We start from the raw sequence: 24,955 nt of genomic DNA, 5'->3' as shown, positions 1-24,955 counted from the left end.
AGAGAAGTCATGAATCGAGAAAATAAGAGATGAAATTAATATGAAACCAACTAGCTCACATAATTTCTCTGTTTTCCAAATTTTTATGTGTAGGATTACGAATTCTAAAATAAAATTATTACTTTTTTAACTCATGAAGAATTAGAAATTTAGAATAATTCTACTGCTCATGTTTTAGTAAACACAATAATTCAAGAATCGAAATAATTCTAATTCGCATTCCATACAAAATAAACATGCCGTAAAAGCTTTGATGGCACAATACAGTACTAGGTCGAGAATCAGAATAATTCTAACACTAAACCCAGTTTAGCCTTATATAAAACATTCCATCAAGAAATATTACAACGTAAACTACAGGGGCTGAGAAATTACAAAGCTTGTTTCGACCAATAAAATAAAACAAACCTGCAAAGCTTGTAAACCTTCTTGTTCTATGTACCGAGAATTCGAAAGGATGAAGTTAATCCCGTCAGTATCCCATTTAGCGTTAGGGATGTGGTGGTGGTGGTGACGGTGATGGTTGTAGGTACCCATTGCCCGTTCCTCTACTTCCGTCTTGCTTCACCAAAGATTTCAATGACTCGGGAGATCCCCGTGTGTTTAAGTTTTCTGCTTCAAGAACACCCTGAATGGACAAGAAAACCAGTCAACACAATGACGGGAGACAAACCAACATAAACGGATACAAGAACAACAACCACCTTAAGGATCATAATTGCTGTCTCCCTATGTAAATCTTCATTATATGCCGTGCACGCAAAACTCTGCGACGCAAAATGTTTTAAGTTACTTCGGAGAGAGAGAGAGAGGGTAAATATAGAGAATGTGAGACATACTTGTACACAGTTAGGGCAGCCACCATATCTTGAGCAGCTGCAAGATGTAAGAAGTTCGATAGCAGGAGTAAAGAGCTCCATTAATATCGGTTGAACCTATTACATGTCCAAGCATATCAGTTTCAACAGAGGGTCAACATACATATTGCTGTCCAGAGGTCAGAATTATCTCCGGAAACCAAGCCAGGGCATTGGAACGAAGCCATCTTCTGATGATTTACGAATTTGAACAAAGTTTCATCTAACTCACCTGTACAGAGACACCAGTCCCTCCACGATGCTGGTCATAGAATAGAATCCTTTCTGGAAAATAGGATTTGTCAGTAGGGTATGGACACTCTGGAGCCAAGTCAGATAAGTTGCATATTATCCGTCTGCACATGACAACATCAAGCATCACAATGCAGTCAGATGCTTTAAATTCTTAAGAACATCTCAATGGCGAACAAGAATGTTATATAAGAAAGAGAAATGTAAGGGACTCACAAAGGCACAACGTGTAGAACAGCATGTGTTGCAGCATGCAGTCCAGCACGGAAATCAAGGTCTTTTGCCTCCACTGCTTCCCTTATCCAATGTGGAACTGGAACCCACACTGCCTGTTTGGATGAAACGATGAAACATTTTATTTTTATATATACAAAAGAACCAAACAACAATTTAAAGTTTAAAAACACCAAACAATAGAACCATTGACAACATTAAAAAGTACTCAGGTTTACCTGTGACTCATAAGTATATTCCGGAAGTTTATGTTCAACTGATTCAAGTACCTCGTGCGTTGCTTTACTTATGCTAAAGTATCCAAGCCATCTAGTTGTTACTTTGCAAGAATCTGTTCGGGCAGATGTTCTGGAAACCTTAGGTGGATGAGCCTACAACACCAGGACATGTAGCAGGTGAGCGTTTAGAAATCATCATAACTCATAAGCATGATGAAATGTCCATAGAGAGGAGTATGAGACATAAACAAAAACAAAATTCCAAGTTAATGAATTGAAAAATTGCAGAGATAACTGTTTCAAGGCACTGAACAGCGGCCAAAGCTGAACGCTGGCCTCTTCATTGTATGGGGGAGAGATACGGGTAATCCAGAAAGGGTGTACTATTGACTACTTCAATATCAGATATATGAGCCTACTCCAAATATCTAACAATAATCCTGTATAACATAAAAACTTATCTGTTCCTGTATTAGTATCCAAATTCTGAGATACAAGACCATCATGGATTTCCAATCACCAGATTGACTCATGCAATTTATGGAAAGGCATTCAGGAACAACGAACAAATGTTAAGAGCTGACCTACCATATTACCACCCATGATATGAACTCTTGTGCAATCACGGGGTTTTGTGTAATAATCCAAATTAGCTGCTCTGCATAAAGCTTCCTTACTCCATGTATCTAAGCTTGTGACCAGGTATGTATTTCCTTGGTTCATATAAACAGCACCTTTATATACCTGGAGTGAAGTATCATTAAATTGTCTAAAGAAAATTAGTAAAGATATAAATGGGGTGTGCAGAATACTTAATAGATTTCCGACAAGATAGCAAATGTACTATTAATGTGCATTATAGTTTACCTGAAAGAAAGCCTTGCCCTCCTCGATCTCTTCAAGGATTTCTTTCTTTTGCTGGTCTATAACTTTGTATTTCTCAGAATCTATTGATCGGATGCTTACTGAACGTGAAGGCATTTTCTAGAAAAATATGCACAAATAATGTCATGTTAAAAACCAAAGCCAGTCTTCCTTAAAATATATACACAGAGCTCACTAGAGCATGCTACAAGAGGGAAAGAAACTATAACCAAAAGAACGGAAAAATCAACCCAGATAATGCAAAGAAATTATGTACCTCTTGCCCAATATAGTTCCAAATCTCGGCAGACGAACTACACGATGGATCAAGACTCAAATACCCTTTATTTTTAAGAGGCACTATGGCACTGTTCATACTAGAGCCGAAAAACCTTTCATCATAAGACAAACTCAGGGGGTGTTCTAGAGCAGCACAAACCAAATGCTGTGCAAGAACCTACAAGGAAACAGATATCAAGAAGCACAAAATCATTATCACCATTTCTTTAGACACGAACAAATGGAAGGAATATTGATGATGGAAAATTTAAAACCATTTGGTTCTTAGCATCGACATGGCAGCGCTCAATTGGGCTTCCAAAAAGTTTATTTGGTTGTTTCATGAAGTATTGATCAAGGGGCCCTTCAAATGCAACATACACTGCAAGAGAATGTCTCTCTCTCCTTCCAGCCCTGCCAGCTTGTTGCCACAAGCTATTAACAAAGACAGAAAAGAGCAAACAATTATGGAAAGCAATAAAATACTAAATCGTAACAATTTGAACAATAAGCTAAAGCATTGATGGCCTGGAACTATACCTAGATATACTACCAGGAAAACCCAAATGAAGAGTTGCATCTATGTGTCCAACATCAATACCCAATTCAAGGGCATTTGTTGCAGCAATACCACAAAGTTTTCCATTGAAAAAATCCCTCTCTATCTTTCTCCTATCCTGCTCCATCAGTCAATCAATTAAAAACCAGTTGTATACCTCAACCAAAATTAAATACTGGCAGAACATAATGCGGGGTGAACAGCTTTTACTAGCCTCTGCAATGTAACCACCACGATAAGAACATATAGAGTCCACTAAATTGGGTGCGGTCTCCAGAAGAATCTCACGCCTGCAGAATTATATTAATTTATTTCATGAAATAAACCTTCTTTACTATATTAGCAGTAAGTCCAAACACAAGGTAAATAAAAAAACCATGGGGCTAACAATGCCATAAATCTTTAATCATATCATGTGGCATTTAGTACTGAAATACATGAAAGTGATTATACATACGTATAGCACAACACAAGTTCACAAAGCTTGCGTGTTTTGCAAAACGCAATGCAACGTAGACCATGCTGTACCATTTCAGCGAAGAGGCATGAAAGATCCATCATTGGGCTGCAAAGATTAATTAATGCATCAGGTGTTGAGGTTCCAAAACCACAAAAAGAAATCTGCATCACGACTGAGTCAAAAAAATATTGAGAGAAACAGAAGTGAATACCAGAATTTTAAGGTACTAGTGCATCACATGGTAAGGTCCAACAAAACTACCATTTGCAATTCCAAGTAAGCAGCTTAATTAACTACTAAGATACACCACTACTTAGTATGAAATATGCTAAATGTCTACTTCACAGGAGCTAGGAGGCATGTAATCATTCTTAGCAACCAAGCCACTCAAACTAACCTATGGAGACAGATCAACCTTCTTAGGGACCATCGCATGCTCATGCCCTGGACGCCTCTTACATTATCAGGGAAAGAAAAAGAGGCATTAAAACTGCGGCAGTCTAAAGATGGGAAAAATCACATAGTATAAAACTTTTCAAGCTACTCTCATGCTAACTCAGATTTAGAATGGCATGCAAAACCACAGATCATGGTTAAAGAAACTACTCTCATTCTGCATGCCTATATATGTAGCAAGCTTTTACCTTGAAGTATGGGGATTAGCATTTTCAACAGCAGAGTTACCATTATCCATAACATTATTGGTTGTCGTCGACGTCTGTAAAGAAACAACACTAGGCTTTAGCAAATTAACTAATATCTGAGTTGATCACAAAGAATAGGATATAGAACACCAACAGTTTCTCTTTGTAGATTCACAATAGGATTCCAAAGGACGAAAAGCTTTCTTGCAGACGGACTTCCATCATTCTGAATCAGCTCTAAAGTTGGTAGACTAGCAAGTTCCTGAAGAATCAGAATATGACAAATTGACAACTCGTCTCAGCAACCTAACAATACAATACAACAAGTGGAACATATGCATGCACAAAATTCATCTAGTTAGTTTAAATGTCTTCTCAACACCCCAAAGCTATACAGCTTGAGCTTCCCACCAACAAGGCTATGTGCTGAAACAAAATTATACAATGATAAACCAAATTTATTTTCTAAACCCCAGGCGGTCTTGTTTCTTTTACTCATCGAATCAAGGTAATTGCGTACTATTGAGAACAAGCTCAAAAGGCTCAAGATAAAAATCATCAATTAAAAAAAACCATCAACTGTTGTATAACGAGATAAATGATTTTATAATTCTAATTGAAAATCTTTACCATGCAATGATCATGAGGATTTGCCGAAGTTGCAGTAGAAAACACAAAAGAAGGATCACTTCCATATACTACAAAGAAACAAACAGCTTTTTAGCTTTCCAATTTCAATGGAAAAGTAAACAAAAAGTCCCATATTTTGTAAACTCAAAGGGAAAGATTTACCATGTGAGCAGAGCCGGCGAAGTCTTCTTAATATTAGAGCAGTATGACAACCAAATGCTCCCTTATACACATGTGCCTCATCAATGACAACAAACCTAACGTATCAAATATGAAATCAATCTCTGTGGTATAATTAATGTAATAATATACCAATAAAACTGCAGTATATGAAATCAATCTCTGTGGTATAATTAATGTAATAATATACCAATAAAACTACATACTGCTCAAATAACCCGTTAAAATAACTTAAATCATAAAACACCAAAGAAACGTAAGAGCATGGCATGCAAACACACGCGCACACAGATAGATGAATCACCTGCTGACAGAAACGATTCATGAAAGTCCAAGAGACAATACCTGAGATTTTCCAAAATCCGCCGAAATCCTTTATGGTATGGCAGGAGTGATACATGCAACATATCTGGATTTGTGATTAGCTACATTCAAGCAGATAAGAATTTCAGCATAAACTTAGGAGAGGAAGCAAACTAAGTAAAATGCCAAAAATCACCAGCCTAGCATTTTGACGCAGCCATGTCCTCTCCTCCTGAGGAGTGTCACCGTCATATACTCCAATGTTTAAGTCACAATTGAATCCTTTGGTTATAGCCAACAAACTTCTTAGTTGATCCTGAGCTAAAGCCTGCATCATAAATAATTGGGATTTATAAAAAACTAAAATAAAATATAAAAAAAAACTTATTTGTTATCAAACACAAGACCAAAGAAGATGGTTTTTGCATCCTATGTACAACCTTTGTTGGAAATAAATATAGAGCGCATGCGGATGAACTGTGGGACAGAGCTTCTAAGACCGGCAGATTGTAGCAAAGAGATTTTCCACTCGATGTCATTGTTGCCACAACAACATTCTTCCCAGAAAGTGAGGCTTGTATTGACTCTGCCTGTAAATATCATGAGAAAAAAATAAAAAAAAAGTTGAAACACATTAACCAGCTGGTTTTCCTCAGAAGGACAGTAGCATGTAGCCTAGAAAATATCCATACCTGATGAGTATATAATTGAGTGATTCCAGTGCTACGAAGTGCAGATCTCATGTTTTCAGATAGTTCACGTGGAACTTCTACATAAGCGGCTCTCCGAGCACTAATGTCTTCAACATGCACTATCTGCATCCACAGTTTCACAGTGCAGCATTAGCAGAGGTTACAATGTACTTACTGTTAGAGACATGACAGCATGCCAGATCCAAATGAGTCTTAGAGGTATAAGTTGTGAACAAATATTTTATTTGGAAAATGTTTCATAGCTTCCAAAAACCCAAAGTGATTATCCTACAGAGCTTCTACCTTCCCTACTTCAATTTTTTGTGTATTTCACCTTTTCATTTCCCAAAATTAAACAAAAAGTTACAAGAAAAGTGTAGAGAAAACCTGTCCTTTCGATCCAAGTCCCTCTCTAAGATGTTTAATCATCTCCTCTGATTGGAATGAATCTGTTAACTGTTGAGACAAAGCAGTGTTACAATAGTGTCATCTCTCAGAGCATACAAAAAAACTCCGCACTTTGAAGATCAAAAGATACTGATAACTCCAGTGAGACATAACAAAACAATTAACGTCCATTAGTCAAGGATCTGCTACCACTTTCTTTTCTGTAGGTAGAAATCCTCCATCAGGTGTTCATTGTCATTCATTATCACATTAGTAGGCAGTTAAAGAACATCTAACGATAATTGCAGCCTTTTTCTAATTACTAAACAACTTCTATTCTACATGTATTAATACCAATAGCTATTCGATCAAATGCAATCTCCTCTCCCCTTAGGTACTAACTGGATGGCGGCACCAGTTAGTATGCCAGTAAATTTACCAAGGGCACAAATGTTGGATTACAGTACAAAAACAATGTCAACTCTCTACAAGTTAATTAGATGATACTGAATTGATATCACCTTCGATTTTGTTTTTCCACCACTGTAGAGTATGAAGATTGAACATACAAGATACAACTTATGATAAACAAGGAAAACACAAAAATGGAACCTGAATAAGTAAGTTGAGGATGAAAAGTTGAAAACCTACACAACATCGATGTTTTCTTGAAGCTTTAGATTGATTTCGGTCAAAATAATTATTTGAAGCTGCACGTGTTACCCTTAGTCGTTTTGCTTCATTTCCTCTTGTAGCAGGACCACATTCCTTCACTGATTTGAGCAAGTCTTCCAAGGAAAAATCCATGGAAGTCTCATTTCCAGTTTTAAACTGCCATGAAAATTCATATCAAGTTGTAATCTATAGCATTCGAACACTAATAATGCTCATAAAAGACAGGCATAGAGAGAGAGAGAGAGAGAGAGAGAGAGAGAGAGAGAGAGAGAGAACAATTAGACATACCATTAACAACTCTACAGCCTCCACAAATTACTTCTGAAAGAACTTTCCCGTATTTTCGATAAATTGATAATCTTTGAAATATCCATTTGCTTGCAAGCTAGCAAACATGAACATGACCATATGTAAACAAAACTATCCAGTTAAACGCCCATATATTTATTTTAGAAAACTCGGGAAATGGTAAAAAAAAAAAAAATCGCACATCTTCACATACCATATTTACGAAGATCTTCATTTCGTACCATTCTGTCCTGTTGAACCATTGATAATAACAAGTACATTACCAGAACCTTCCAGCTCTGCATTCTCATTTGCAAAATGTACTACCTGCATTACCAAAGATCCAGATGGCAAAGATTATATTACACACAGTAAAGATGTACTACCTGCATTAACAAAAAACCAGATGGCATAGATTATATTACACTCAGTGTGTTCACATGGCGGCATAAATTACCTTAGGAGAAATAATGGAAAGATGCTCTATGTCCTTCATACTAAGCCTAACTCCAAATTTCCCAAGCTGGTGCAACGCTTGCTCCAAAACGATTGAGGTTGTTCTCACCTGCTGTAATTGAAGAAATGCAGAAAAAGTGTTTAAGAAAGCAAATGCCTTCATGATTATCTTCAACCACGCTGGACACAAGCATGAACTACTATTGCCTTTATGCAGTCCGGTGCCAAAGCCCTGTTGCCGCAAAACAGCTCTTCTCCACAACAAGCAGTCCCGGGAATAAGGGTCTGATAAACAACTCACCGTCTCCAAAACCTCAATAAACCTTTTAAAATTCTGTTCATCAAGGACATTTCTATTTCTACTAGAACGCAATATATCCAATACAATGTCATCACAATCAAAAGTTCCCATTTTTCGCTTTGCTCCACAAGAGCGAGAACTAGCGGCTTCATCATTTACCTCACTTCTACCTCCAAGATTGAAACTTCCTACACTAGGCCCCTTCGGAGTTTTATCATTTGAATTGTCATGTAAAAAGGTTAAGTCTTCCATCATATCAGACCACACCGAATCAGCAAACTTCTTAATCGAGCTTTTACTAGGACAATTCACTGGTGTTTTCGTTTGTTCAGATTTCGGGGTCTCATTACAATTCGGGTCTTTCTTAGTAAATGGGGCAAGCACTAGAAACTCACCCGGACGAATGTTGAGCCTTCCAATCTGACTCTGCAGCCTCAACTTCTCACCCTGACACACAATTACACAAAAAAAAGAAGATAGTAAATTGCAACATTTCCCTTGTTGGCCTTCTCCCACTCCAAATTAAGAAGGGTGTTTTTCTAAAGTATTCCGCTTTGAAGTGTTTTTCTCTAAAGTGTAATCCCGTCTAAGACTTACATGTAAAAGGACCCTAATTTGAAAACAAAGAGAAGGAGAGAAAGAATTGCTACCTTGAAAAAAAGGTGAAAATTGGGGGAGCTTTTGGCGGGTGGGAAAAATTGCTTGAGAAGGAGCTTGAGGCCGTCGATGGTTTCGTCGACCGGGACCGAAACCGTGGCCGGTTTGCCTTCCAGCGCACGGACCTGGATCTCAATCAGGCCTTCCGCCATGCTCCAATTGCTTCTCTCCCAAGCTTCGGAATTCTCACTGGCAGCAAGGGTTTCTTCTGGTTTTTGCTTTTTGGGTTTGGCGGGGGAATTTCAGGCTGTCACTCTCTCTCTCTCTCTCTCTCTCTCTCTCTCTCTGATTGTAACTTTTATTTGGCGCAGGTCACGTGCGGTTTTGGTTCTTGACACGTGACATTGCACTAGGCCCAAATGATGTTCTATCCTAGGCCCAAGGGAACATTAAATACCCAATGGTAATTGTGTATCTTGTGGGCCAACATTTTATCAATCATGCTGACAAACTTTCAGGTAATTCAACTGGTTAAGAGTCATTTAGAGCATCTCTAATCTTTAGATTAAAATCTAAAATTTTTAATTCAGAAATAATTTTTCTGCTTTAACTCTTTTCAGTTAAATTTTTAGTCCGATGTTATTAAAGAATGAATTTAAGATAATTTTTTTGTTCAACTAACATTTTAAAAATTAAAATAAAAATTATGTAGACTATTCTAATTTAATTTTATGAACATTTTAACATAAAAATATTTAGATTTCGATAAATATTGAAAAATCACTAAATCAACACCATAAAACTCGTGGAACGTTATGAATAATATGAAACTTACTAAAAAAAAAAAAATTATTACTTTAGCCGTTGGATTTAAATTTGGACCGTTAGATATCTTTTTTTTTATAGGTGAATTTGATCATATTAGATCTTAGATGTTGGATTCAATGAATTTATAAATATAAAACTAAAAAAATACACATATATGACAGGCCGGCCCACTAAACCGGGGGAATCATGGCCTAAATTTGCCCCATAAATGAATTTTGTGTTAAAAATCATATTTGCCTCTAGGGTTGGAGCAAATTGGAGTAAATTTAGAACCTAAAATTTGAGTTTACTTCAAAGGTTGGAGTAGGTTTTAGTAGTACAGTTTAGTGATATTCCTCTTCACTTGTAAGTGAGAGATCTTAAGTTCGATTCTCGCCAAAAGCAAATTTGAACCACATTATTGCTAGCCCATTGCGAGGCTTACTTCACTCTTCCAACCTTAAAGTAGAAATATCGTTTGTTCAAATAAAAATTAAAATTAAAAAAAAAAAAAAAAAAAAAAACCTTAGTTAGTTAAAAGCATTTAGTTTGCAATCGAGGTCACATGTCCTTAATGTTCTCCTCCAATCACTCATCATGCTCATCAACACTCATCCATGTTTATTTTGTTGACTTTTTATAGCCTTAATTGCTTAATTTCTTAATTTTCTTTGACAATAGTAACTTTATATCTTAAACCCCTCTTCGTTTATGCCAATCAATTTTCTTTTCTTTCTTTTTTTACTATTGAAGACTAGAAAAGGGGGAGGAATGTTAGGCAAGTGAGAAGAAAATATTCACTCTTTCAACCCTAATGTACAAATATCGTTTGTTAAAAATAAAAATAAAAAAACTTAGTTAGTTAAAAGCGTTTATTTTGCAATTGATGTTACATGTCCTTAATATCCTCCTCCAATCACTCATCCTTGTTTATTTTGTTGACTTTTTATAGCCTTAATTGCTTAATTTCTTAATTTTCTTTGACAATAGTAATTTTATATCTTAAACCCCTCTTTGTTTATGCCAATCAATTTTCTTTTCTTTCTTTCTTTACTTTTGAAGACTAGAAAAGAGGGAGGAATGTTAGGCAAGTGAGAAGAAAAAATTAACGCTTTCAATCCTAAAGTAGAAATATCGTTTGTTCAAAAAAAAAAAAACTTAATTAGTTAAAAGCGTTTATTTTGCAATCGAGGTTACTTGTCCTTAATGTCCTCCTCCAATCACTCATCCTTGTTTATTTTGTTGACTTTTTATAGCCTTAATTTCTTAATTTTCTTTGACAATAGTAATTTTATGTCTTAAACCCCTCTTTTCTTTCTTTTTCAACTATTGAAGACTAGAAAAGGGGGAGGAATGTTAGGCAAGTGAGAAAAAAAATGATAATTACATTTTTTTTTTCTTCTTCTACGCACTTTTCTTTATTTATGATCAGATTGAATAAATTAAATATAAATAACGAACATGATTGCAAAGAGGTTTATATTTCTGATCCACAAAATAAATAAATCAATTATAATCAGCATGATAAAAAGAAGTTTGTATGGAGAAAAAAACACATGTGGTTCTCATTTTTTTATGCGAAAATCACTTGCCTAAGTTGGACTCTCTCCCCTTGATTGTATTATTTTGACATTATAAATTGCCTAATTTCATTGTTTTGCAGAAATATTATTCTTTGCCAAATTGAATGATCACCGACCAATCACCAACCTATGTTCAAATTATTTGAAATGGCAGAAGAAACAGTGAGTAGGTCCATAAGCGTGACGTTTAGGTTTCAAACTTACATGCAAAGTAAATATTCTGGAAGATATATATATTCTAGCCCATCATATTTGAAGGGGAACAACTTTCTTCTGCATCTGTGAAAAGCCTACCAGAAATTAACATCATGGACCATTCTGCCGTTGAAAAAACTAGTGTGGATCTATATATACACGTATACATACACATATAGATGCATATATTACAATCTGCATTATTAGCAGCTACAGAAATTGAAAGAAAGAAGAGAATCCGCCATGGCTGCTGTGACTAGCAAGCTCCTCCTCCTCATTGCAGCTCTTGCATTAACGTGTTGTACCCCTACCACAGAGGGCTTGAAACGCAGCATCACCAAAATGCAGTTCTACATGCACGACGTCGTAGGCGGGCCAAACCCGACCGCAGTAAGAGTTGCAGGCCGGTTGTCCAACTACACAGGCACGGACCCAATCGCTGCCCTTTTCGGGTCAGTTTACATGATGGACAATCCTCTCACGGCCACGCCTGACCCCAAGTCCGCCCTCATGGGACGGGCGCAAGGGATATACTCCATGGCCTCGCAACGGGACGAGTTCAGCCTCCTCATGACACTAACGTATGGGTTCACTAGTGGAGCTTACAACGGCAGCACATTTAGCGTGGTGGGTCGGAACCCGGTGATGAGCGAAGAGAGGGAGATGCCGGTCCTTGGAGGCACCGGCATGTTTAGGCTTGCTCGCGGATTTTGCATTGCAAGAACTCATTCTGCGGACCAAATGGATGCAATTATCAGATACAATGTCACGCTCATACACTACTAGAAGATTTATAATGTTACACACAATTTCTCAGATTAATTAGATCATACCGTTATATTTATTAATAATTTTTGGTGTTTGACCGCCACTGTATTAATATACCATGATTTTTTTTTGGCATGAATTAGGGGATGATTTGCCAGCAATAATAATTACATAACTTTCTTTTCTTTTTCGTTTTACAATGTTTAGCAACATAACTGACTAATTACTAATTATGGATTAACACTGTAACTCCCTTGACATTCATCCCCCTTTTTTCAAATTCAAATAGTCATTTAAGTTTTGCCTCCTCTCTCTCTCTCTCTCTCTCTCTCTCTCTCTCTCAAATTGAGATAATCAAAATGTGCAGCACACCATGGACAATGACAAGGCTAGTGAGATGGCGCGTGAAGGGCTGGGCTTCATGTTTCTTGGCTTGCAGGTTTCCTTTGGGTAAGCACAATGATCGATAAAACATTCAAATAAAACCCTATTTAGGAGGTATTTGATCTTAACTATCGTAGTTTATTTCAAATCGGGTCATCCTTTTTGTTTTTCTTCTTCTTTTTTGTTTATATAGATGATGAACCAGCCGGGAGATTTTGCCCTGCAATGCCGCAATTGCCAATACGAAACATGGCTCTCGATACGCAGGGCGAAAGCAGAAGCAATGAGATGGGGAAAAAGATGTCGCGGCACAAAAAATGTGACAGAGAGCGACGATTAAAACATGGTCCTAAACAAGTTAAAGACAGCAGTTCCCCGGTCGAAAATACGAGTTCTAATGACTCAAGCTGCAGGCCACATTTTTCAGATGAGGAGGAGTATATAGTGTTCTGCTTTAAAGAAGATGGAGCATTTGAAGTTGTGAAAAACGGCAAAGTGGAAGCGTCGAACGTGAGAGATTGCGCGTCAAGAAACTCGCCGAGGCATGTCAATCGGAAGGTTAGGAATTGCGACAGTGTTGATGACCGAGAGAAGGGGAAATTTCCCCTTTAAAAGAAGGTTAATTTGATTAATTTCTTTTGCTTTTGTTTGATCAAAACAGCTTAGTTATGGGGAGGATACAAAGGCAGTTGAAAGGCGTAGCAATGAGGAGAGGTTGACTGGAAAAGCTTATGATATTTACCCCACAAATGATGGAAAATCTATCATCTTTGACCAAAAGGTAGAGTCCCTTCTTTTATGTTTCAAATTTTCCTTTCCAAAGAATATGCACGTTCGTTATAAACTGTGATTTGTCTGTACGAAGGAATGACTGCTTACATGTAAAGTAATTCTACCTTATATCTTCTTTTCTTGAAATATAATTATTTTGCAAAGGACGAGGAAGACGAGGAAACCTACTCCGGTCAAGAACCGCCTCCGAGTAGCAATGTCGAGAATCGTCCGACCGTGTCAGTTGAATCAAGCGATTCAAATCAATCGGACGGCAGCACAGGCTCCTTCGCGTTTCCGGTGTACGTTACCAAATACGTTGTTTTACAATATAGTTAGGCAATTAATTAAATTAATACATGATTAATTCCTGATAATACTTGTGCGAAATCATGATCACAGGTTGGGATGGGAATGGACTGGCAGTCCTGTGCAAATGCCGAAATCGGAAGCCATGGACTTGAGAAAGCACAAGGCTCGCTGCATCGGCTTCCAGTTTCAATGCTGTAGATTCTGAAATTTGCAATGTGTTTCTCTCAAATTTTTACCCCTTGAGATTAGATTAAGCATAAGCAAATTTTTGTGTCTAGTAGAAGTAATAAAACGATCGCGATTTACGGTTCATACGTTTGTGCTTGTATCTTTGGACAGTATTTAGCGTCCGATCGACTGGCATGACCTCCAAACTGCTGAATTCGAACAGACGAAGTACCAATTCATTGTGTTTTCAGAAAAGCAATTTAATCTTCGTGTTCATTTAGCGAAAACAGAAGATAATAATAAAACGTTTGATCGAGGGAGAAATCACGTACGATTATCAACAAAAATCACGTATATCATCCCGAAAACTAGATAAACAAGAAAAGAAAGACTCACATTTCACATAACCCAGCAAAAGGGAAGAAATAAAACAAAAATATACAACAATAAACAATAATTCAAGCAGACTCACCGCAACGCAAAGCCGGTCAATACCTAGCGGCGCTAAACCTAAATCATGTGAGAACAAATGACTGAAGATGTAACCTTGCACTGCCTGCAGCGGCAATAGATTCTTCGTCTTGCTTTTCTTTTGCAGCGGCAACAGCAGCGACGTATGCTCTTCTAGCTTCTTCCATTTTCTTCATATGTGCCTCATCCAAATCATCCTGTTCATTAAAGCAAGGATCTTTAAGTTGCAAGGAATGCAGCAGCCAACACGCAGATACACATACATGAACAAACAATTCTCAACACATGCGATTTGGTTAACCACACACAGTAACCAAGTAATGAACGAACAGATATCTGAAAATTTAACAGTAATGATACAGGAATCGGATTGCAATATAGAGGTGTCTCAAGCGATTAGTTAGTATATAAAACAACAAATAACAGAACAAACCAAAAAATATATAAAGGAAATGAACCACCATATCCAAGGGACAGGGTTGTGAACTTACAATGTGAGGAAGATGATCCACAGTATTCGTTGAAATATCATAATCTTCACCGTATACAACGGGATCAGCTTTCATCAAGCTTTCAAATAGGAGCATAAATGATGACATCTGTCCTTTCAAGAGTCTTGCTCTCCTTGGAGCTTCTCCACTTTCCTGTTGGATGTCATCACTTCCCACTGTAACTTTTCCAAAGCAGCTTGCTTGTCTGCAAGCTTAATCTGTGAAAAAGGACGGATGTTAATAACGTTATAATTCACAAAATAGAGTTGTGTGTGCGCATCAGAGAGAGAGAGAGTCCGTGATGATACTCCAGTTTAGGCAAGTGGCTATATTGTGGTCTAGATTAAACCAAAAGTTAATAAGAAGATCCGAACATTGTATAAAATAATAAAGAACACAGATATCTGTTTCTGCATTAACACAGGTAACGTTTCAGACAATCGTGCCAATTTGGATAAAGATCAAAACTAATGTCACAATTAATATTACAACCACAGTTCACAAGTGCAAAATTCCAGATGGAATAAGGTCAGGTATCACAATGCAATAAAATATCATGAGAATTCTCTAATCACCGCCAAGGCACCAAGTGATGCATACATACCTTTGCATCAGAGAGTTGTTGCTTAACAGCCTTTATTACTGCATCTTTTTCCGAAACTTGTTGCTTATATTCATTCAGTTTTGCTTGAACTGCATTCATTTGGTCCTTTGAGATCTCCGATGACTTTAAAAGTTCCTCCTTCTCTGCTACTTTCTTTTGTAAATCTTCCACCTGTACCCTTAATGTATCCAACTCTTCTTTTTCCACTGCCGAAGCCCTCGAGGAAAAACTTGAAAAGCTGTCAGCATCAAGGCTGCCAGCATTTTTGCTTGAGTCCTTGTCACCATGATCCTCTTCTTTCTTGCAGGAATGGATTGAGCCGCATTCCTCCCTTTTTGTTCAACCTTTAGAAGATAAGAGGAGAGGAACATTAGGAACCCATTTGAGAATCATGCAAAGAAGTAAAATTGATCGAAGTTAGGAATACAGAAGACTTTTATAACCCTTAAAAAACTGAACTGACATACGAAGTAAGAGCTTTAGAATCAAATGAAATCCAAGGATGATTGGTAATGGAAATTTGGCATCAATAATCCACCGAATCGAATGAACCTCTTAAATTTTGCATTACTTGTTTCCTCATAAGGAATATACAAACTAAACAAACCATAAAGGAAAATAAATTATTTGAGGCCTTGGAACACATTCAGATGTGAAATTCTTCGAACGACACCAATCGATGGTCCAAACACCACCAATTTTACATTCCATCATGGTAAAAGCGAAACCTAGACTAGTTTTTACTACAATTGGATTTACTGCAACTATAAAAGCACACAATTTTCCCTCATAAATCACAGTTAATTGTTCTTAAATTAATAAAGCTATCAAAACAATACGAGTAGCAAGCATTACTTGTGTGCATAGTAACTGTAACAAAATTTAAAGAATGCCATTGTTCATCACAGAGATTAACAATCACAAGTTCCGAAAACCGAAACATCATACTTTTTTGGATAAGGATTCTCTTGAAGGTGTCTTGGTGTACGCCACCGAACCCCGCCGCGTAAACGAATTGCTAGCTTTCCGATCCTGAAAGATTTTTTCCATGACATCGTGAAAGAAGCAAAATAAATAACTAATTTCAAAATCCCCATTCAATTTTCTTCAAAACCCAATCAGAAACAAGCAAAGCAGCAATCTTTAGAACTACCCAATTCATCCCAAGTCCGCCAGTAACGGCTATTTTCCCCAATTTTCATCGGCCACCAAACACCTTGGAAAGAAAATCCTAGAAAGCCCTGAAATTCACAGTTCAAGATAGAGAGAGAGAGAAGGATTACGATGAGGGACTGGACGAGAGGCACGATCTCGACGAGGTCTTTGAAGAGGACGCGATCGAGATTGCTGTTGGTGGCGGTGGAGGAGTGAGCCAGTGAGGACTGAGTAGGGCGGTGAGTCGGGGACGAGTTGGCATCCCCGGAAAGCCAGGATTTCGGGTCCCCGAAAGTCCTCGAATTGTCCTTGCGATTCCAGGAAGTGCTGCGGGTCGTACATCCTCCTTCTTCCCCGATTTTTTTTTCTTTCTGAAAACAAAATTCAAAAATCAAAAGTTGCAGAGATAGAGTGGCACAGTCGGGGGCAGCAGCGTTTTCAAAAACAGTTTCCTTTCGAACAATCGATTTCTCAACGAATAGTGCGTTTTACCAAAATGTCCTCTCTTTTACCAACAAAAGAAATTAAATTGGAAACTTGGCCAAAATAAATATTTTTCAAATCTCAATTGCTGAGTTGAGGAGTTTTTCGCTATGTGGTCGATTTTTAGCTATTGTGTCATCAAATTTTTATAATTATGTTGTTGATATTTAATTGATTTCTATAAATTAAATTGAACCAACTTAAAGGCAAGCTCACATTTATATTTGGTGGTTCATTGAGTCTACAATATGAATCAAAAAGTTCGAATTTTTATTACAAACTTTTAAACATGTTTTTGGGAGCTTGAACGGCTTCAGATGCCCAAAATCAATTGTAAATGATAGCAAAAGCAGTGAGTTTGAACTGGGACATTGCACGCTTTTTGGTAAGGTATTATGCTCCTAAACCAAAGCTCGGAAATCCAATATGTAAATTCTCATTGTGTGTTACGTCTTTTATGTTGTCATATCGGTTGAATTCAATATTTTCAACTTTAATTCTGCTTTCTAGAATTTGAAACATTTTATTTTCTTTAATTTTCTTCGTCAAAATTGACCTACATCTTGTCCTACATCAAAGATACATCATGAACTAGTTAAATTGATCCAATTTTATGTTTAGAGTAATTAAATCTGTTCGGAGTTTCAAGTAATTAGGCAGGTACCAACTGCCAAGTGTTCAATTTTGTTGATTATTTATCTGAATTCTCAAGTAATTCTTTTTTAAGTATTTTTTTTTTGTTGTTGTTAGATTTTATAGCAAAGTCACCTGCAGAAGATTGCTAATTCATGGGAAAATTCTATTTATTCTTTATTCATTTTTCTTTTAAAATCCACCTGCTTTTATTATTCTTTTGATTTCACAAGTAACCACCTGTTTGGTTGCCAAGAAAATCCTGGTGAAAGGAGTAAATAGCAGATAATTGTGCTTATTTAGTAGGACATGTGGGTCTGTCCCCAAGAACAAAAAAAAGGAAAAGAAAAAGGAGATGCCACCAAGGAAACATAATCTACAAGATTCTGTGTTTCATTCATTCCTTGGACTTTGGATACATTTTTCATTTATACAAGCGATACCCGAGATGAAAAAAACACAAAATCTCAATGTAAATGTTCATAACCGCTTGAGTTGCAAGCCCCTCCCACTCGACTCTAAATACATGCATTATGGTTGAGCATATATGTAGATGCAGAGCAGCACGGAAGAACCTGCTTGGGATTCATCTGGAATGGTAGAGAGGTAGGTAATTTTATTTTATTTATCAATTGTAATTTAATTAAATGATTATTTTGTCGAGTAATTTAGGTTATGAAAAGTTGGTGAATTGAGAATCCTATCTTCCTAGTTTTCGGCATTTTCTGTGGCTTTTTAAATACCTTCTGGTAAAGATTTAGATCTTAATGCAGCTTAAGTCAAATAATTAACTTTAGTTAGTAAGGGCTTTGCCCAAATATAATTATTTAATCACCAAAAGAAAGATATTTAATTAATAATTGTAACCAAAAGGTGCTAGAAGGAGCTTTCACAGCTACAAAACTTGGATTAGAGAAATGAGAAATGATAAGGGTGACCATCTCAAATTGAGACTCTCGATATATTTTCTACCACTTTATAGTTTAACGTTACTTTCCGTTCTAATATTATAAAATATTATACCAAAAACATAAGGTAATAGAGAATCTTAGAGACTCCCACTTTTAAGATAGCTCCTTAACATTTCTCATCTCGATTAAGTATAATATTCACAATGTTTTTGGTTAAGACGACTCTTTATGGATTCTCTGTCACCTCATATTTTTTGCACAATATTTTATATTGTTGGCACAAGAATTAACGTCAAACTGTAAAGTGGCAGAAAGTCCATGAAAAGTTCCTTTAGCATTTCTCTAATGAGATTGAAGAGCTTTTAAACTATTCTAACTTAGATAAGAAAGGAGATTCGAATAGGTTTACTTCCCCATCTCAACCGTCTTTATAACAACCAGAAAATTTTGAAAGAAGAAACATTGAATCATGGGTTTTTCCTTCTCTTTTTTTGGTAACTTAATTAATGTATTAACCAAAAAAAGAGGGCAACATAATCCAGAAAATTAGTTGGCAGAAGAAATTTAAATCAGGATTATATGTGACGTTCAGTTCACCTACTAGTAATTAAACCTCACCATATGTGTTCTCACAAATACGCAAATTCCCATGTGCCAAGTAACCATGCTCACGTAAAGAAATTTTTCAGTGTGCCGAGAACACGATCTGGTCTCTACATTGTGCCGAGAACACAGTTCGGTACATCTCATCAAATATAATAATACAATTCCCTGCACATTGAATAATTTTTTGCTTATAAGGGAATTTTCATTGGATTTGTTACACAAGTTTGGAAGTTTAATAATTTTCTGCATTTGCTCCTGGTAAAAAAACTGTCCAAAATCAGGACGCCTTATCTCTTAAATTCATTCTTTGTATTGAAGCGGTATTCTAATCTAATTTAAGTTAAAGGAGAGAAATCAAACTCTCGAGAAGAGGGCTACACTACTTCAGCCAACTTTGCTAGGCTCGGCTCGTTTGCTTATGAAGAGTTTTCAGTAAAATCTGTTTGCTTTTAAAAGACGGAAGGAATTGGTCATCTTCTTACCTCGTAAGCCAGATTCTGCTTTTCCCTGCTTTTTTATTTAAATACAAAAGTGCTTATTTTGCAAGTTCTTATCCTTATATTTGTTGCTTCCTCCTATTTTTTCTTCATGGTGATTTGGCCTCAGGATTTTGTATCAGCCCTCCAACAGCTGCACTGGTGAGTTCATGATTTTTGTTACTTTTTTCCCAATCTCACCTGCATTCTTGACGTCTATTTATGTGGATTAAATTAAACAACCTAAGTTTTAATCTCGATTATTAATCTGTTGAAACAAAACCCTGCCTCTGAAGTACGATTTTCGCTAATGCAGGTCGCGGAAGGATTGTTAAAGTCTGGATTGTTCGGAGAAGGTTGTGATGAAATGGTGGTGCCTTCTGTTTAGTAAGTTTTAGCTTTTCTTTCGTATTGATTACCAGTTCAATAGGGAGTCCATGGATGTCCATTCAACCGCGGTCTTCCAGCCTGTTTACAAGTCCTTCAAGTTCAAAAGTTCTGAAGCCACGAAGGGATTGAAGGTGGAGAAAAGTACTAGTTCGAACGATGATGATAATATGTTCATTTCCGATTTGCTAAGTCAAGACGGTGAGGCGGTTCTAAAACCACATCCAGATGACAGTCGGAATATGCACTCTACAAGGGACGCCGTGACAGCTAGTGATTGCGCGGCTTGGATGAATTCTACTAGAACGGCTACTATGGACTATGACTTGCCAGAGCTGGTTGCATTCCTTCAAGGGAGCAGCAACTACCAGTTCTTTAAGGACATTGGCATTGACAAGGAAGTTCGATGCGAGGACAAGTGTTTCGTAGAGCACTGTGAATCCTATCATAGTAGCTTTTCTTGCGTACTTGATTCTGATCCGGACAGCGAGGGCGAGTCAATTAGAGAATCTCTGGACTCGGAGTCATCCACTTCAACCGATGAGAACGACGGCAAAAAGGATGATCTTTCAAATGATCATTCAATCAAGAAGATCATATCCGAAAAAGTGATTTTGGTTAGACAGGTAAGTCGCTAAATATTTCGTTGCTCGAACTGAATCCCTTGAACATAAAAGTCTTATTTGTTGCGTCTTCGGAATACTGTCAACTGACGCATTTTACCTTTGAGTGAGTAGGATGCAAATGCTTACAAATTAGGATGCAACTGTTGAAGGATAATATGCTCTTCTGTCCTGTCTTAAACAGTCGGAGTAGATTAATGCCACCGACGATACTACCATTTCATTAGGTTTAAGGGTCAGTATCAGATGGCAAATCCGACCAACCAGTTGGATTTTATTTTACGCGTTTTGAGACATTAAAAAAGGTGGAGAACCAAAAGATTGGTTTTGGATTTTTAATTGCTGTCACATTTTTGTGTCATTATCTAGACTTGCAAACTTCCAGCACGAATCAATGCTCGATCACCACTGCATAAATCGAGCAATACGGACACATACATACTGGAAATATTGTACGCATACACTACTAGTACATACCTACTTGATTCCGTTTCCATTTTCGAGTTGTTTAGGGTACAAGTAACGCAGCCTTGGCTGCAAACTCAATAGGACTATCAATAACTAAGGCAATTGGCGACAACAGCCGGACAAGCAATGCCTCTTTAAAAGGTGACCTAGAAAATACAATCGGAGCGAAGTTTCATGCCCCAGAAACGGAAAACTTGTTGAGGCATGATTCGTCGAAAGATAGGATGTCAGATGGCCTAGCAGAATCGTGTCAACGACACCAGCATTGCCGCGGAGAATCCAGTTCCTCTGCATCCGAACTTCCTTCGGGCTCATTTTCGTACTTGAGAGGAATACCGGGTTCTGGCAGCATCTCTCATCGGTCGAGCAGCAGCACAACTAGCTCCGAGTCTTTCGCTTTTCCCATGTAAATTCTCATAACTTCACTAACCCAAATTTCTACTGCTTGCTCTTATATATTTTCGTCAGTTGTCGTAATATGTGATTATGTGGATAATCATAGTTTTTCTATTTGAATTTTGACATGATGAGTAGATTATCCTCGGAATGGAATGGCAGCCCGGCGAGAATGGGGAGCGCTGACGAGCGACAATTGCACCAGCACCGGCACTGGGTGATGCGATTTCTCTGCTGTAAATTCTGAACGTGACACACACACACACACACACACATACATTTTTGGCTTAAGTGTTTCGTCCGGGATGTTAAGCCCTTGTGTATTGCCTTATAGATCATACACACATATTCTGATGTAAACAATAACATAACATAAATCTATTTAAAAATATTTGGATTTTCTGCGTACATCAAGGTTTATTTTATGAAATGTTTGGTATTTAGGATTGGATTCATTGGACTAAATTAACCACTATATCGAAGGTATGTTGAAATAATGAATACAAAACTGTGTTCAACTTGAAGATAGAGGATGAATTACTTATTACTAAAAGTTATCCGTTACAATCATTGCGATAGTTCTAAAATACTCTAGGTGCTAGTTGGGTGGCAGACTGGGACCTAGCGACTAGGCTACCACACGGAGAAAAGTTAGGCATATAATGAGTGTTCTTAGACCTCGTCTCCCCTTCTCTCCTTCCCTCTTACAAAAAATTCAGTGTCAGGAATACCACTTGATACACCAAATGTCATAATGAGATTGGTTAAAATTAATTTTTCAAGTTTCCAACCAATTATATTATTACATTTGGTATATCAGATGGTGTTTTCCGCTCACTAAAAAATCTCTCCTCTCTCACACCACCATTTATCCTTCCCATGGTCCCACCTTGGTTATCCCTTTGCCCTCCGTTGACATCATTTCCCCACCACCTCACTCCATTTCTTCCTTAGTTCACCACAACGCCATTCCTCTGGCTTTCCCGACGATGCAAGGCCTACGGCGTTGCTCCAACGACGTCATCCACCTCGGCCTCCTCACTTCCTCCCCCCAAACCACTCTTCTTCCACCCTCTGCATCAACGTCGCCGAGTCCGCTGAGACCCGCATCCGCCACCTCATCTCCGAGCACCCTGTCGTCACCTTCAGCTGAAACTCCTGCTGCATGTGACACGTCATGAAGAAGCTTCTCACCACAATTGGCGTCCACCCATCGTCATTGAATTGGAGGATTACGAGATCATTGCTCTCCCTTACGATGACCAGCAACAACAGTCTTAATACTAGAACCGCCTATCCCTCTCCAATTTTAGTGAACGTTTTAGCCAAAATCGCCACGGTACTCCACTGTCCAGCTCTTGGCGGCTGCCTAATCCCTTCCCAATTTTAGTGAACGTTTTGGCCAAAATCGCCACGATACATCACCGCGCAGCGCTTGCCTAGGCCGATTTTTAAAACAGTATTCATTACAATCCCCACAAAATGGTAAGTTTATAACTCGTAAGTGTTTTTCATGTCTAATTCTCTTAAAATAAAAAATCACCCATCCACTTATTGGTCATCCATTCTTATTTAGTCATAGACATCATATGAAACCTAAGATTATTGATAAGCATCCTTCTATGAACCCTCGGACTTATGAAAAACATTAAGTGCATGTGATGGTCACAGGACACATGTCACTAATTCGTAGTTCATATGTTATCAACTTACGTAACAAGTTAAACATAAGTGGATTGGTAATACACATTGGAGTGGGATATATGGTCCTATTCTCAAAACGATCTCCAAACTGGTTTATTGACAAAGCTAGATCAACAGTAAAAGAAACTTAAAAGTTTTTTATTTTATTTTTAACAAACGATATTATCTACACTAAGGGAGAGGGAGTGAGCTTAGCTTCACAATAGGTTAGCAATAATATGATTCAAATTCGTCTTTTGCAAAAATCGAACATAAGACCTTTCACTTACAAGTGAACATGAATATTGTAGTACTAAGTGGCAAAAGAAACTTAAAAGTTAGAAATTAATAATTGAACAAAAGTACTCACATACATTGATAAAAGCAATATTAATGGGAGAAGATTCCAAAACTTTCGGTGCATGAGATGAGCAATCTTAACAACATGAGCTACAAGACCCTTGCAACACAATACTTGTCGTAATTGATGACCTTAAAACTCTTATAAATATATAGGGTGGTACTATCCACACACCCTTCTCAATTTTCAGCCATTATATTGAATGAATTGAAAAGCATTAACTGACAAAAATTGACAAGAGTGTGTGAGTAGTTAAAAAAGAGCTACAAGCCCCTTGCAACTCAATACTTGTCGCAGTTGATGACATTAAAACTCTTATAAATATATAGGGTGGTATTATTCACACACTATTCTCAATTTTCTGCCATTATATCGAATGAATTGAAAAGAATTAACCGACAAAAATTTACAAAGTGTAAAAAGTAAAAAAAGATGCGTGAAAAAAAGCACTACCCAATACACATAGCAAGCTCCATTGTCAAAGGCTAGATGTTTAGTTGAAAGTAGAAATCCCTTAACATGGCAAACATACATAAAGGCTTCCCCAACTATGAATGTCAAAGAGAGAATTGTCACGAAAACAGAAGGCCCACGACAGCCATATCTACCTAACTGTGAGGATCTTCAAAGTTCAAAGTACTTGCAATGTGAAGTGACAAACCATGCCACACTGTTGCTTGGCCGCAACATGGTACGTGGCCTATTTATTCGTCTTTAATGGCAGTTCTTAGGCAAGAAGAAGGGCCAAACAGGTCACATCTTGATCCTCTGGCCTACAGTTATGGTGGCGTAGTCTCGTACACCGCTCCCATCGACCATTGCTTGCTTGGACCAGTGTAAGCTTGCACATGCATCACAAACAATGTTGATTGATATCTCATCGAGGGCGTTGCATATTGGATTATGACAGTCACGTCATAACTCAGAGCAACATGTCCTGCCTTTTATACTTTAGTTCGAATTTCCTTCCAAAGTGTAAAGTTTCAAAATACCATTGATTAGTTTAATTTTGAGTTGCTAAAGTATGAGAATTTTGAGTTGCCTCGCACATCACAGCTAGTGAGGTAGGAGCATGAGAGTCGTTGGGCTCAAAACATGAGATAACCTACTTTGTACAACGAAGGAAGTTAACACTCCACTCTGAAATAAGCAACTTAATTACTTATAAGCATATGTAAAAGTCTTTTAATTTTCGATGTAAGATCACAATTTCAACAGAAACCTTCTTACTTCAAAAACTCGACCCACCTTCACATATAATTTCACTCGTATCCCTTGAGTCCTACGTCATCCATAAACTTCCCTCCATCCCAATATCATTGGCATGGTTTGCCTAATCAAAA

General features: G+C 37.4%; 5 protein-coding genes across 7 annotated transcripts; 3 read left to right on the top strand and 2 right to left on the bottom strand.

Annotated features, from left to right (window-relative positions):
* Positions 1 to 190: 190 nt before the first annotated feature.
* Positions 191 to 9,205, bottom strand: LOC103930312 (uncharacterized ATP-dependent helicase YprA). The gene is given in 29 exon segments (XM_009339637.3): positions 191 to 628; positions 705 to 767; positions 840 to 935; positions 1,090 to 1,213; positions 1,326 to 1,438; positions 1,562 to 1,714; positions 2,150 to 2,305; positions 2,429 to 2,545; positions 2,703 to 2,882; positions 2,980 to 3,139; positions 3,245 to 3,381; positions 3,478 to 3,553; positions 3,721 to 3,828; positions 4,368 to 4,441; positions 4,522 to 4,629; positions 4,998 to 5,065; positions 5,160 to 5,254; positions 5,523 to 5,602; positions 5,677 to 5,808; positions 5,921 to 6,070; positions 6,173 to 6,295; positions 6,560 to 6,628; positions 7,211 to 7,390; positions 7,523 to 7,542; positions 7,545 to 7,619; positions 7,737 to 7,761; positions 7,763 to 7,849; positions 7,980 to 8,726; positions 8,930 to 9,205. Coding segments are annotated over 29 exon segments (3,813 nt in total). The 5' UTR covers positions 9,089 to 9,205; the 3' UTR covers positions 191 to 490.
* Positions 9,206 to 11,537: 2,332 nt separating this feature from the next.
* Positions 11,538 to 12,414, top strand: LOC103931753 (dirigent protein 23-like). The gene has a single exon (XM_009341280.3). The coding sequence runs from the start codon at positions 11,705 to 11,707 to the stop codon at positions 12,245 to 12,247; it is 543 nt and encodes a 180-aa protein (XP_009339555.1). The 5' UTR covers positions 11,538 to 11,704; the 3' UTR covers positions 12,248 to 12,414.
* Positions 12,415 to 12,506: 92 nt separating this feature from the next.
* On the top strand, positions 12,507 to 14,310 carry LOC103931744 (protein BREAKING OF ASYMMETRY IN THE STOMATAL LINEAGE-like). The gene is made up of 5 exons (XM_009341267.3): positions 12,507 to 12,679; positions 12,807 to 13,171; positions 13,275 to 13,394; positions 13,550 to 13,686; positions 13,787 to 14,310. The coding sequence occupies exons 1-5, from the start codon at positions 12,589 to 12,591 to the stop codon at positions 13,899 to 13,901; spliced, it is 828 nt and encodes a 275-aa protein (XP_009339542.3). The 5' UTR covers positions 12,507 to 12,588; the 3' UTR covers positions 13,902 to 14,310.
* LOC103930294 (protein MICROTUBULE BINDING PROTEIN 2C) lies at positions 14,172 to 17,095 on the bottom strand. Its single transcript, XM_009339616.2, is given in 8 exon segments — positions 14,172 to 14,532; positions 14,827 to 14,948; positions 14,951 to 15,044; positions 15,431 to 15,723; positions 15,726 to 15,774; positions 16,379 to 16,462; positions 16,714 to 16,893; positions 16,895 to 17,095. Coding segments are annotated over 8 exon segments (1,008 nt in total). The 5' UTR covers positions 16,928 to 17,095; the 3' UTR covers positions 14,172 to 14,379.
* A 2,480-nt stretch (positions 17,096 to 19,575) lies between these two features.
* Positions 19,576 to 21,976, top strand: LOC103930303. Of its 3 annotated transcripts, XM_048588014.1 has the most exons (6): positions 19,576 to 19,703; positions 19,825 to 19,856; positions 20,011 to 20,050; positions 20,125 to 20,707; positions 21,217 to 21,578; positions 21,707 to 21,976. In XM_048588014.1, the coding sequence occupies exons 4-6, from the start codon at positions 20,132 to 20,134 to the stop codon at positions 21,813 to 21,815; spliced, it is 1,047 nt and encodes a 348-aa protein (XP_048443971.1). In that variant the 5' UTR covers positions 19,576 to 19,703; positions 19,825 to 19,856; positions 20,011 to 20,050; positions 20,125 to 20,131; the 3' UTR covers positions 21,816 to 21,976. The 3 variants fall into 3 exon arrangements, with proteins under 3 accessions (XP_048443971.1, XP_048443970.1, XP_048443972.1); XM_048588013.1 differs by having other exon boundaries at positions 19,583 to 19,703; positions 20,011 to 20,707; XM_048588015.1 differs by lacking the exon at positions 19,576 to 19,703 and having other exon boundaries at positions 19,714 to 19,856.
* The last annotated feature ends 2,979 nt before the right edge of the window (positions 21,977 to 24,955 follow it).

This window comes from the organism of the source record quoted next, unplaced genomic scaffold (assembly GCF_019419815.1).
Source record: "Pyrus x bretschneideri cultivar Hongxiangsu unplaced genomic scaffold, Pyrus_bretschneideri_v1 Contig27, whole genome shotgun sequence".
Classification (NCBI taxonomy): domain Eukaryota; kingdom Viridiplantae; phylum Streptophyta; class Magnoliopsida; order Rosales; family Rosaceae; genus Pyrus; species Pyrus x bretschneideri.
Note: the sequence above shows the minus strand (reverse complement) of the source record. Positions and strands in the feature narration are given on the sequence as shown.